General features: G+C 46.8%; 1 protein-coding gene across 2 annotated transcripts in view; it reads right to left on the reverse strand.

Moving 5' to 3' along the window:
• LOC144479507 (transducin-like enhancer protein 1) overlaps positions 1–12,149 on the reverse strand; it is a 230,071-nt gene that overhangs the window by 209,055 nt on the left and 8,867 nt on the right. The window contains exon 2 of one of the 2 annotated variants that reach the window (XM_078198239.1): positions 9,983–10,095. In XM_078198239.1, coding sequence (XP_078054365.1) covers positions 9,983–10,095 — 113 coding nt within the window. Of the gene's footprint in view, positions 1–9,982; positions 10,096–12,149 lie in introns of those variants that run through there. The other variant, XM_078198240.1, reaches the window with a different exon arrangement.

Below are 12,149 nucleotides of genomic sequence, written 5' to 3' on the forward strand. Positions count from 1 at the left end.
CCAAGAGAAAACGGGTACGCCCTGGAGTGAATGATGGAGAAAAGTGCTGAGACCAACAGATCGTTAAAATATTTCAACTGCTTTCATTTTATAGCTGGCAAAATAGCTTGTGCGTCATTTTACTAGGATGATGAGGCCTCTTTAAATTATAGAGCAGAGGCTTCAGATTCATGAAGCAAGTTTCTGGTAGATTAGATGTTTCAGTATGCGCTGCATCCATCGACACTGCAACATCTGGCCAGCCCCCCCAGCACCCCACCAACGAAAATCAAACGCGCTTTGTGGCAAAACTGGCATATTCCACTTTTAGATTAATCACAAGGCCCGTGAAGGCAGCAGATTGCGATCCACCATAAAAATCCCATGGGTACATCATCTAAAAAACCAGGGAAGGAATTGGTTTCATTTTCATCTGCAGGAGAGTTTGAGGGCATCGTCTAATTCTGACAAAGCAACAAACACGGAGAATCTTTTTTTATTTAGGGAAAAGGTGCTCCTCGAGAAAAGAGGCCGTCAAAGTTAGGAAATGGAACGTTTTGTTTCAGGCAACTCAACAGTTCCAGGTCACGGTATGGCACCTAATCTAACAGAAACCTACTTCAAACATGGAAAAGTGGTGCCCTATAATTTATCACAAACTCGTAAGCCCTCTACTCAGCCCCAAAAGTATGCTTCGCAGATAAGCACTCTCTACTATCTGTCTGTCTCTTTGACGAGCCGTCCGGTGGCCTTTCTGACTGAACTTATAAATTTACTGCCAAACACTTGGCAGTTCAGCGATATGAGCCTCTGGATTCAGACTGCCTTAAGGTCATTTCGCACTACAGAGGAGGCTTTCATCTGCCAAGTCTGGATTGAATTTGAATCCAGTGGCCCAGAGGTGAAAGGTCAATGCTTAACACAGTGTCTGACTTCACGGCTTCTCATCATCTGGTACCACTGATGAAAATAGCAACAGAACAGAGGCTGCACAAAGACATGTCTCTAACTCCCAAGAGCAACAAGGGTAAGAATGTCAAATACACAAAGGGATCCATCCCCCCCGCCGCCCCACAACCTAGTGGAGAAAGCCACTGCCTCATGCAGAGCCCAGGTCTGATTCCCACTTAGGAGAAAAGGCAACTGTAGACAAGACAGTAAGAGGGCGGGCAACAAGAGAAGACTAAGGAAATTTGGCATGTCCGCTACGACTCTCACCAACTTTAACAGATGCACCATAGAAAGCATTCTTTCTGGTTGTATCACAGCTTGGTATGGCTCCTGATCTGCCCAAGACCGCAAGAAACTGCAAAATGTCATGAATGAAGCCCAGTCCATCGCGCAAACCAGCCTCCCATCCATTGACTCTGTCTACACTTCCCACTGCCTCGGAAAAGCATCCAGCATAATCATGGACCCCCACGCACCCCGGACATTCTCTCTTCCACCTTCTTCCGTCGGAAAAAAAGATTTAAAAATCTGAGATCACGTACCAACCAACTCAAAAACAGCTTCTTCCCTGCTGCCATCAGACTTTTGAATGGGCCTACCTCACATTAAGTTGATCTTTCTCTACACCCTAGCTATGACTGTAACACTACATTCTGCACTCCTTTCCTTCTCTATGAACGGTATGCTTTGGCTGTATAGTGCGCAAGAAACAATACTTTTCACTGTATACTGATACATGTGACAATAATAAAATCAAATTAACAAGACAACAGAAATATAGACACTGGCGCCTCCTTATGATCCATGCTGAAAAATGGATGCATGCAGAATATTTGGAGGGAATCGGAACTGCCAAACAACACTGCCAACAGCAACTGAAGGAAAGGCATGAGTGGCAATGCCACCACCACATGAATTGTCACAACATAGAAGACAGGAGCAGGAGTAGGCCAATCAACCCTTCAGCCTACTCCACCATTCATCATGATCATGGCTGAGGTTCCATCTCAATGCCATACGCATGTGTTCTCCCCATACCCCTCAACACCTTTGAAGTCTAGAAATGGATTTCCTTATTTAATATGTTCAATGGCTTGGCCTCCACAGCCTTCTGTGGTAGAGACTCCACAGGGTCACCACCTGCTGAGTGAAGTTCCTCCACATCGCCGTCCCAAACTGCCTACCCCGTATTCCGAGACTGTGACCCCCCTTCTCCGATATACAGCACCATTAATTAAATAAAACATTTGACGATGCTTCACGGGTCACTATAAAGCAAAGTATGGCATCAAGCTTCATAAGGAGATAGGATCACCAAATGCTTGGTCAAAGAGGTAGGTTATGAAGGAGATTCTCATAAGAGGAAAGGTAGAGAGTTTTAAGGAGAGGATTCCAGAGCTCAAAGCCCAGGCAACGGATGGCACAGCCATCAATGGTGGAATGGTTAAAATTAGGGATGCTCAAGAGACTAGAATTAGAACAGTACAGACATCTCGCAGGGTTGTGGGATTGGAGATTATAGGGATAAAGAGAAGTGGTTAGCACTGCTGCCTCAAAGTGCCAGGGACCCAGGTTTGATTCCATCTTTGGGTGACTGTCATTTGGACGCTCATCCTGTGTCTGTGTGGGTTTCCTCTGGGTGCTCCGGTTTCCTCCCACACTCTAAAGATGTGCAGGTTAGATGGATTGGCCATGCTAAATTGCCTCTTAGTGTCCAAAGATGTGTAGGTTAGGGGGATTAGTGGGGTATATATGTGGGGTTACGGGGATAGGGTGGTGGGGGGGGAGAGGGGGGGGGGTCCTTGCAAGATGTTCTATTGGAGAGTCAGTGCAGACTCGATGGGCCAAATGGTCTCTGATTCTATGTTATGGGGAGGGGGAGGGAGAGGGGAGGAGGCCTGGGTGAGATACTCTGCCAGGGAGTCGGTGTAGACTCAATGGGCTGAATGGCCTCTTCTGTACTGTAGGGATTCTATGATTCGATATTTACACATACTTATGTGATCTGCAACATCCATTCTGCAACCACCTCCCCCACCCCCCACCAACTGAGATGAGCAAAACCAGCACAGATCAGGAATCAAATTCAATACTCTTATATTGAACTCTGTCTCTTACTCCTTAAGAGTTAATGACCACTCCACACACCACCATTGCTGTGGAGAGGCACCAAAATGGAGGCAGATATCATCTTGCCAGGGTTGTAAAGGAATGAATCACAAGAGCATCATGGTAAATTTTGGAGCACTTGGTGTACTCCACTCCCAGAGTGCCTCCAGACTGGAATAGGTTGGAGTGGAGGACTACAAAATTACAGAGCATATTCTGCAAACCACAATCCCAGCTAGCGAGGCTCCGCATGGGAAAGGAGCCTGCCAAAAACGTACTGCAATGCCCCATTAATTCAAAGGCAACACTGCCGGAGGTCTGGAAGTTGCCTTCAATGTAGAACCCCTGGGAGATCAAGTGGAGAAAATTGGAAGGCAACGGAATTGATTTTCACCAAGTCAGGGACTTTTCAAAATGGCAGCCCTTCAAGCCCCATTTCCAACGCACCCAACTTTCCTCGAGGCAGGTATGGGTTCGGATTACATCCTGTACTCCCGACCTGGTAGGATAGGCATATCCTTCCCACCATAATTTTTAATCGAGCCGGGTGGAGTTTGTCTGGATGAGGGAATCTTTTGAAAGGCAAGTTGAGAAGGTCTAGCCCATGCCAAACTCTGCCCCTCTAGCCACTCCATGACTCCTCACGCCCCCATGCAACCTATTCTCCTCTACCCATAATTCCGCTTCCCCTCCATGCCAACCTATGTTTCTCTACCCAACATCCCAATGACCCCCATGCCAACCTAGGGCACTTTTTAAAAAATGAGATCGAGGCGCACTGAGAAGCAGGCCTTGCCGGTGTCTTTAAGCCCCTCTTCTCTCATTCCTAGTGCAAATCACCCCCACCTCCAAAACTAAATATTTCTATAGAGTATCACATCTAGGAATGAGGTCTGCTTAATTATCAGTGTTTGTACTGTAATGTTCCATCCACACACCACCCAAACACGTGCATCTTATGCAACGCTTGAATTATGCGCATGATTAGTAAGTTTGCGGAGGACACGAAGATTGGTGGAGTTGCTGATAGTGACAGGGTTACAACAGGATATAGATAGATTGGAGACTTGGGCACAGAAATGGCAGATGAAGTTTAATCCGGACAAGTTCGAGGTGATGCATTTTGGTGGTTCATATTTAGGTGTGAATTATACTGTAAATGACACAACGCTTAGGAACATTAACATACAGAGGGATCTGGGTGTGCAGGTCCACAATTCCCTAAAAAGTGGAACACAGGTGGCCAAGGTGATTAAAACATCTGGCATGCTTGCTTCCATCGCCCGGGGCATTGAGTACAGAGTTGGGAAATCATGTTGCAGCTATATAAAACCTTGGTTAGGCCGCATTTGGAGTACTGAATGCAGTACTGGTCACCACGCTACCAGAAGGACTTCGGAGAGAGTGCAAAGAAGGTTCATCAGGATGTTGCCTGGTCTCGAGGGTGTTGACTATGAGGAGAGGTTGAATAAACTAGCATTGTTTTCACTGGAAAGACGGAGGCTGAGGGGAGACCTGATAGAGGTCTCCAAAATTATGAGAGGTATAGACAGGATGGACAGTCAGAGGCTTTTTCCTACGATGGAAACGTTAATTACAAGGGGGCACAGGTTCAAGGGGAGAGGGAGAAAGTTGAAGGGAGGTGTGCAGGGGAAGTTTTTCATGCAGAGAGTGGTGGGTTCCTGGAACACGCTGCCAGAGGAGGTGGTGGAAGCAGACACATTAGCAACATTTAAGAGGTATCTGGATGAGTACATGAATAGGGAGGGAATAGAGGGATATGGACCGAGTGTTAATCTTAGAATCATAGAAACCCTACAGCACAGAAAGAGGCCATTCGGCCCATCGAGTCTGCACTGACCACAATCCCACCCAGGCCCTACCCCCATATCCCTACTTATTTTACCCACTAATCCCTCTAACCTACGCATTCCAGGACACTAAGGGCAATTTTAGCATGGCCAATCAACCTAACCCGCACATCTTTGGACTGTGGGAGGAAACCGGAGCACCCGGAGGAAACCCACGCGGACACGAGGAGAATGTGCAAACTCCACACAGACAGTGACCCGAGCTGGGAATCGAACCCAGGTCCCTGGAGCTGTGAAGCAGCAGTGCTAACCACTGTGCTACCGTGCCGTGCCGGTTTTTTTCCAGTTTAATCAGATCAGCACAAGCTTGGAGGGCCGAAGAGCCTGTTTCTGTGCTGTACTTTTCTTTGTATGATTTGAGGAATTTCATTAACCCACACCAAAACAATGACTAAGTGGGGGAGGATTGTGATTGGGATTGCACCGGCCGACACACGCTTCCCGCTGGAGATGACACAGTCTTTTTTTTTCTGGGATTCGGCACCCAATGTTTGATGGGGAGTTGTTAGACCATCATTTTGGACCAGTGAGATTCATATCACACCAGAACAAACTATGACAAGAAGAGGCCATCAAGAATCTCTCACATGTACCCCAGCTCTCCCAGGACAATATCCACTGCATTCGGAATGCCTCAAATGTCTTTGGGATAAAGTGCTTGGCCAAAACAAATATTTATCACCCTTTATTTTTCAGAAAGTAAAGCTTGCCAGCATCTGTTTTAAGTTTGCTTTTCACTCATTTCCAAACAGCGGCTACTCTGCCGGTTTGAGTTAAGGTAGGTCCTTCCATCAGGAGCCAAGCCTCGTTGGAGCAGACGTTGGCAATATCTGTGAAAATGTCTACAACATGTTGCTTTTATTCACAAGTCTTCCCCTGCCAGACACAAACGACTGCTCCCATTGGCAAATCAAATGGCTTTGCTGTCTGGCCTCCCAGTCTTACTAAACGCAAAGTCAAAAGTTACAGGCTGCTGCACAAATGGGATTGTTTTTTTAAAGAAAGCTCAAGCTCACCTGATATATAAATAAATCTTCCAATATTAAAAATATCTGTGCTTTTGACTTTTTTTTGGAAAAGGCAGAAAAAGATGTGCAGGGGGAGGTGTGGCCTCGTGGTATTATCGCTAGACTTTTAATCCAGAAACTCAGCTAATGTTCTGACGACCCGGGTTCGAATCCCGCCACGGCAGATGATGGAATTTGAGCTCAATAAAAAATATCTGGAATTAAGAATCTACTGATGACCATGAAATCATTGTCGATTGTCGGAAAAACCCATCTGGTTCACTAATGTCCCTTAGGGAAGGAAATCTGCCATCCCTACCTGGTCTGGCCTACATGTGACTCCAGAGCCACAGTGGACTCTCAACTGCCCTCTGAAATGGCCTAGCAAGCCACTCAGTTCATGGGCAATAAATACTGGACCAGCCAGTGACGCTCATGTCCCACGAATGATTAAAAGAGGTCAGGTGGATTGGCCATGCTAAATTGCCCCTTAGGTGTCCCAAAATATGCAGGTTAGAGGGATTAGTGGGGTAAAGATGTCAGATTACGGGGATAGGCCTGGGTGAGATGCTCTGTTGGAGAGTGAGCGCAGACGCGATGGGCCAAAAGGCATCCTTCTGCACTGTAAGGGTGCTATGATTCTATGAAAATAGAGTCAGACTATCTGCAGAAAAATATAGACATTCACAGAACTCCTGACCTGACTCAAAATGTTAACGCTGTTGTTCTCTCTCCAGTTCAGAATAGGAACTATATTAGACTTGAAAGTATTATCTGTTTTTCCTCTCTCTCTATAGAGGCTGCCAGACCTGCTGTGTTTATCCAGCATTTTCTATTGTGTATCTTGCGAAGTAACTTCCCAGAAACTCGACGCCCACATCCCATGAAAGAATACAAAAAAATACGTTCCTATCACCCGTATAAAATCTACGAAATATCCTGAAGCAATAAAACCTGTTTTTTTTAATGTATTCATTAGTATCACAAGTAGGTTTACATTAACACTGCAATGAAGTTACTGTGAAAATCCCCGAATTGTCACACTCCGGCGCCTGTTCTGGTACACCGAGGGAGAATTTAGCATGGCCAATCGACCTAACCCGCACATCTTTTGGACTGTGTGAGGAAACCAGAGCACCCAGCGGAAACCCACACAGAGAGAATGCGCAGACTCCACACAGACAGTGACCCAAGCCAGGAATCGAACCTGGATCCCTGGCTCAATGCAGCAGCAGTGCTAACCACTGTGCCATCATGCCGCCCTTTTGCTTTACAATGTACACAGGCAGTTCCAGATACAGTGTGGGCAGCACAGAGGCACGGTGATTAGCACTGATGCCTCACAGCGCCAGGGACCTGGGTTCAATTTCCAGCTTGGGTCGCTGTGCGGAGTCTGCACGTTCTCCCCATGTCTGCATGGGTTTCCTCCATGTGCTCCGGCTTCCTTCCCACAGTCCTAAAGACGTGCTGATTAGGTGCATTGGCCATGCTAAATTCGCCCTCGGTGTACCCGAACAGGCGCCGGAGTGTGGCGGCTAGGCGATTTTCATGGAAATTTCATTGCAGTGTTAACGTAAGCCTATTTGTGACTAATAAATAAAGTTAAAACTGAAGGATCATTCCAACGGTCCTGTAACAGTGACAACTTCCATCATTAGCATCGCCTTCTCTTCTCCCCCTCCTCCCCCAGTCGATCAATCCAACAGAATATACAACATAATAGGCATTGCACCCCCCTCAATAAGGTTTCTCTTATTAAGAGGCTCTGAGTGTTAAGGTGGCCTCCATTTATTGTATGGCCTCACTGGTGGCACAGAACTGGAGGAATAAATAAATTAGGAAAGTGACCTGCAACTGACGTGGAGGTACTTACCCCACCTTCCCCCTGCACCCCGGCCATGAAACTGGCATTTCCATTTACAGATACTGCCTGACCTGCTGCGCAGTTGCTGCTTTTATTTCCTGACAAGTTCACAGAGAAGGGGGAGCAAGGAGGAACCAGCGGCAGTTCTGGACCAGTTGCTGCTGCTGCTCCTGTGTGTGTCCTCTATCATTACATGGGCTGTTTCAAATCCCAGGCCTCCAGTCTAATATTTTAAATTGTTGACATACTAGCCTTCCAGTTGACGCTAAATGGAAGAGCTTTAATTGAGAGTGATGTACAAAATGTTTACAGCATGGCAAATTAATGCACATCAAGCCATTAAATTATAATACGCCTTCCTAGAGCTGCTCTAATTATATGCTAATGATTCTCTGATCTGTTGACGTCACCGGTTTATTATAAACATGGTGATAGCATGCAGCTGCAGAAGTGGCTTCAGCAAGCGGCTGGGAGGCGTCGAGAGCCTGACGGACACATCAGTTGAGTCCAAATTGTGGGAAGGTGCGTCAAAAGATGGGCAATTACACCTCGCGCCCGTGCAGGAACAGCGCGCAGTCAACTGCACCCATGAGTTAAATCTGTCTGTATTTTGACAAAGCGTAGCTTGGGATCGTTTGCCCAAAGACAGTCATTAAGTGAGATCAGCGAGCGAGCATCATTAACTGTTTATAAAAGAGAATCATTATCCAACTCCTAAACCTTCCGAGAACCAGAATACATTCCTTTTCCCTTACCCCCCCCTCCTCACTGCAAGAAAATACAGAAACAGTGGCAATGACACCTTTGCAGCTTACAGAGAAAGCCCTTGTGACCCACAGCAAGGTCCACTGTGCATAATAACTAGCATCCAGGAATTTTACAAGCACAGAGAGGCTGAGTCACAGGGTATGCACTGCATACATTCAAACAATACATTTCCTTCCTCCTCAGAGCTTTAACAAAAAACAGACTGATACATGATCCCTCAGGGTGGCACGATGGCAAGCACTGCTGCCTCACAGCACCAGGGACTCAGGTTCAATTCCAGGCTCGGCTAACTGTCATAATCAAGGACCCCATGCTACCCGGACATTCTCTCTTCCACCTTCTTCTGTCGGGAAAAAGATACAGAGGTCTGAGGTCACGTACCAACCGACTCAAGAACAGCTTCTTCCCTGCTGCCATCAGACTTCTGAATGGACCTACCTTGCATTAAGTTGATCTTTCTCTACACTCTCGCTATGACTAACACTACATTCTGCACTCCTTCCTTTCCTTCTCTATGAACGATATGCTTTGTCTGTATAAAATACAAGAAACAATACTTTTCACTGTATACTAATGCATCTGACAATAAGAAATCATATAAAAAACTGTTTGCACGTTCTCCCCGTGTCTGCGGGTGCTCCTCCCACAGTCCAAAGATATGGGGATGAGGTTGATTGGCTATGCTACGGGCGGCACGGTGACACAGTGGTTAGTATTGCTGCCTCACAGCGCCAGCGACCTGGGTTCGATTCCCGGCTTGGGTCACTGTCTGTGCGGAGTTTACACATTCTCCCCATGTGTGCGTGGGTTTCCTCCGGGTGCTCCAGGTTCCTCCCACAGTCCGAAAGACGTGCTGGTTCGGGTGCATTGACCCAAACAGGCGCTGGATTGTGCCGAGTAGGGAAATTTCACAGTAACTTCATTGCAGCGTTAATGTAAGCCTACTTGTGACTGACAAATAAATTGACCCTTAACATCAGGGGGATTGGCGGGGTAAATACCTGGGGTTGCAGGGATGGGGCCTGGGTGGGATTGTGGTCAGTGCAGGCTCAATGGGCCGAATGGCCTTCTTCTGCACTGTAGGGATTCTATGAAAAGCAAATCCAAAATAGAAAAAGGGCAGCTCCAACCATTTTTTTTTGAACGAAAAGATATAAAAATCTGAGAAAGTCAAGAATCTAGTGCAACAATAACAACTGACTGGCTCTCAAAGGCCACCTCCTGCAAGATGGGGAGGGAGCCGGAGTTACATCATCAAGTTTCGCCTCAATTAAGCGCAGGTTTCATCTTGCAATTAAATTGTTTGCAGCCACCACAGCACGTGAAAACAGTGACCCCTTCTGCCAAACACACATCAAAGCACTTGAATGGCAAACGCTCCCAGCCACCAGCTATAGGGCAAGCATTAGCTCGGAAAGCAGATCCAGCCATACCTGTGGTACTGCGCCTGCAGAAACTGGAATTCTTCCTTTATCCGATCCAATGTTTCTGGAAAGGTGAACTTTAATGTTTGGGATGCTGCAGCTGGGGTAGCAGATGGTGGAACCTAGTGAGAGAGAGCGAGAGAGAAAGAGAGAGAAATAGGTCAGGGTACATTCATGCAATGTATCACCCTCCACAGGGATCACAGCGAATGGTAAAGAATCTTAACAGCACAGGAACATTTAGCAAACCTGCGGAATTCTCATTCGATAGCAACAGTTAATTAAAACGCAAAATAAAAATCAAGATTTCCAGCTCGCAAGTTAGAAATTCCTAAACGGAGGAATGATGGCAGCAGACAGCCAACCACCCTGCATTTTACGTGCGTCCCTCATATTGGTTTAGTAGGTAAACTAGCACAGTATCTCCTTCATCACATCTGACAAGAATGCAGTCAAGCGTCATATTTAAGGCGGCTACAGCGAGCAGGTCAGTTCAGGAGTAACTCACAGCAAGGCAACCACTTATACAAATGCAGTGGACAGCCAACAGTGAACCCCCACCAACCCTATCGAACCCTAAAGAAGTCACTGTTGGAGCAGCAAGAGAAAGATCATCTACGGACAATCATTCGCAAACGTTACGACAAAAACCACTCTGCGTTATAGTCACCTTTCTTCGAAGTGTATATATATATATAAAACAGCTCACCGCTCTGTTTTAAATCAGTAGTTTTTGGTTCAAATTCTCTCTTTTCAAATGGGTTGGTAGAAAATCCTCCCCACCCCATACATATCTCCCCACCCTACAATAGGCGGCACAGTGGTGAGCACTGCTGCCTCACAGCGTCAGGGACCCGGGTTGAGTCACTATCTGTGTAGAGTCTGCACGTTCTCCCCGTGTCTGCGTGGGTTTCCTCCAGGTGCTCCGGTTTCCTCCCACAGTCGGAAAGACATGCTGACTAGGTACAGTGGTCATGCTAGATTCTCCCTCAGTATTCCCAAACAGGCACCGGAATGTGGCGACTAGGGGATTTTCACAGTCCAAAGATGTGCGGGTTAGGTTGATTGGTCATGCTAAAAAAAATTTCCCCTTAGTGTCCTGAGATGCGTAGGTTAGAGGGATTAGCGGGTAAAATGTGTAGGGATATGGAGTAGGGCCTGGGTGGGATTGTGGTTGGTGCAGACTTGATGGGCCGAATGGCCTGTTTCTGCACTGTAGGGTTTCTATGATTTCTATGATGAACTTCATTGCCGTGCTAATCTAAGCCTACTTGTGACACTAATAAATAAAAATTTAAACATCTAAATACCGCTACATAACTCATAACACCAAGACAAACATGGATTCTGCACCCTCTTCAATATTAAAAAAAACTCCTCTCTCTTGAATACGGACACACTCACCACTAGCTCTGGTCACTGCAGGTCTACCTGCCATCTTCCTGCCACACTCAGCGCCCCTCCAAGTGGAGATAGACACAACCCTCTCTGTACACCTGGTTGCCATGCCATGCTCCCACCTTGCCTCAGCACAGCTCCGACAGATTTTCCCCCTGCTAGACTATTCTGCAGACCCCAGTTCAACAGGCACTGCTTTAAAGCACAGGCTTCAACCTCTATACGTTCATCAGCCATCTAGATTCCATCAACATTTCATTCAAACGCACCTGGCTGGCATGGGACACAGCCCAGAAGAGCCGAGGTTCAAACTCCACTGTCAGTGATGGGGCAATTCTCACCCAGAAGTGATGGGAGTATTGCAAGCAATTTTGGGCCCTGTATCTAAGGAAGGTTGCGGTGGCCCTAGAGAAGGGTCCAGAGGAGGTTCACGAGAATGATCCCAGGAATGAAAAGCTTGACATATGAGGAGCGCTCGAGGACTCTGAGTCTGTACTCGATGGAATTTAGAAGGATGAGGGGGGAATCTCATTGAAACTTACAGAATACTGAAAGGCCTGGATAGAGTGGACATGGGGAAGTTGCTTCCCTTGATAGGAGAGACTAGGATCCGAGGGCACAGCCTCAGAGTAAAGGGACGACCCTTGAGAACCAAGAGGAGGAGGAATTTCTTCAGCCAGAGGGTGGTGAATCTGTGGAACTCTTTGCCGTAGAAGGCTGTGGAGGCCAGGTCATTGAGTGTCTTTAAGACAGAGATAGATAGGTTCTTGATTGGTAA

Source organism: Mustelus asterias, chromosome 26 (genome assembly GCF_964213995.1).
Source record: "Mustelus asterias chromosome 26, sMusAst1.hap1.1, whole genome shotgun sequence".
Classification (NCBI taxonomy): domain Eukaryota; kingdom Metazoa; phylum Chordata; class Chondrichthyes; order Carcharhiniformes; family Triakidae; genus Mustelus; species Mustelus asterias.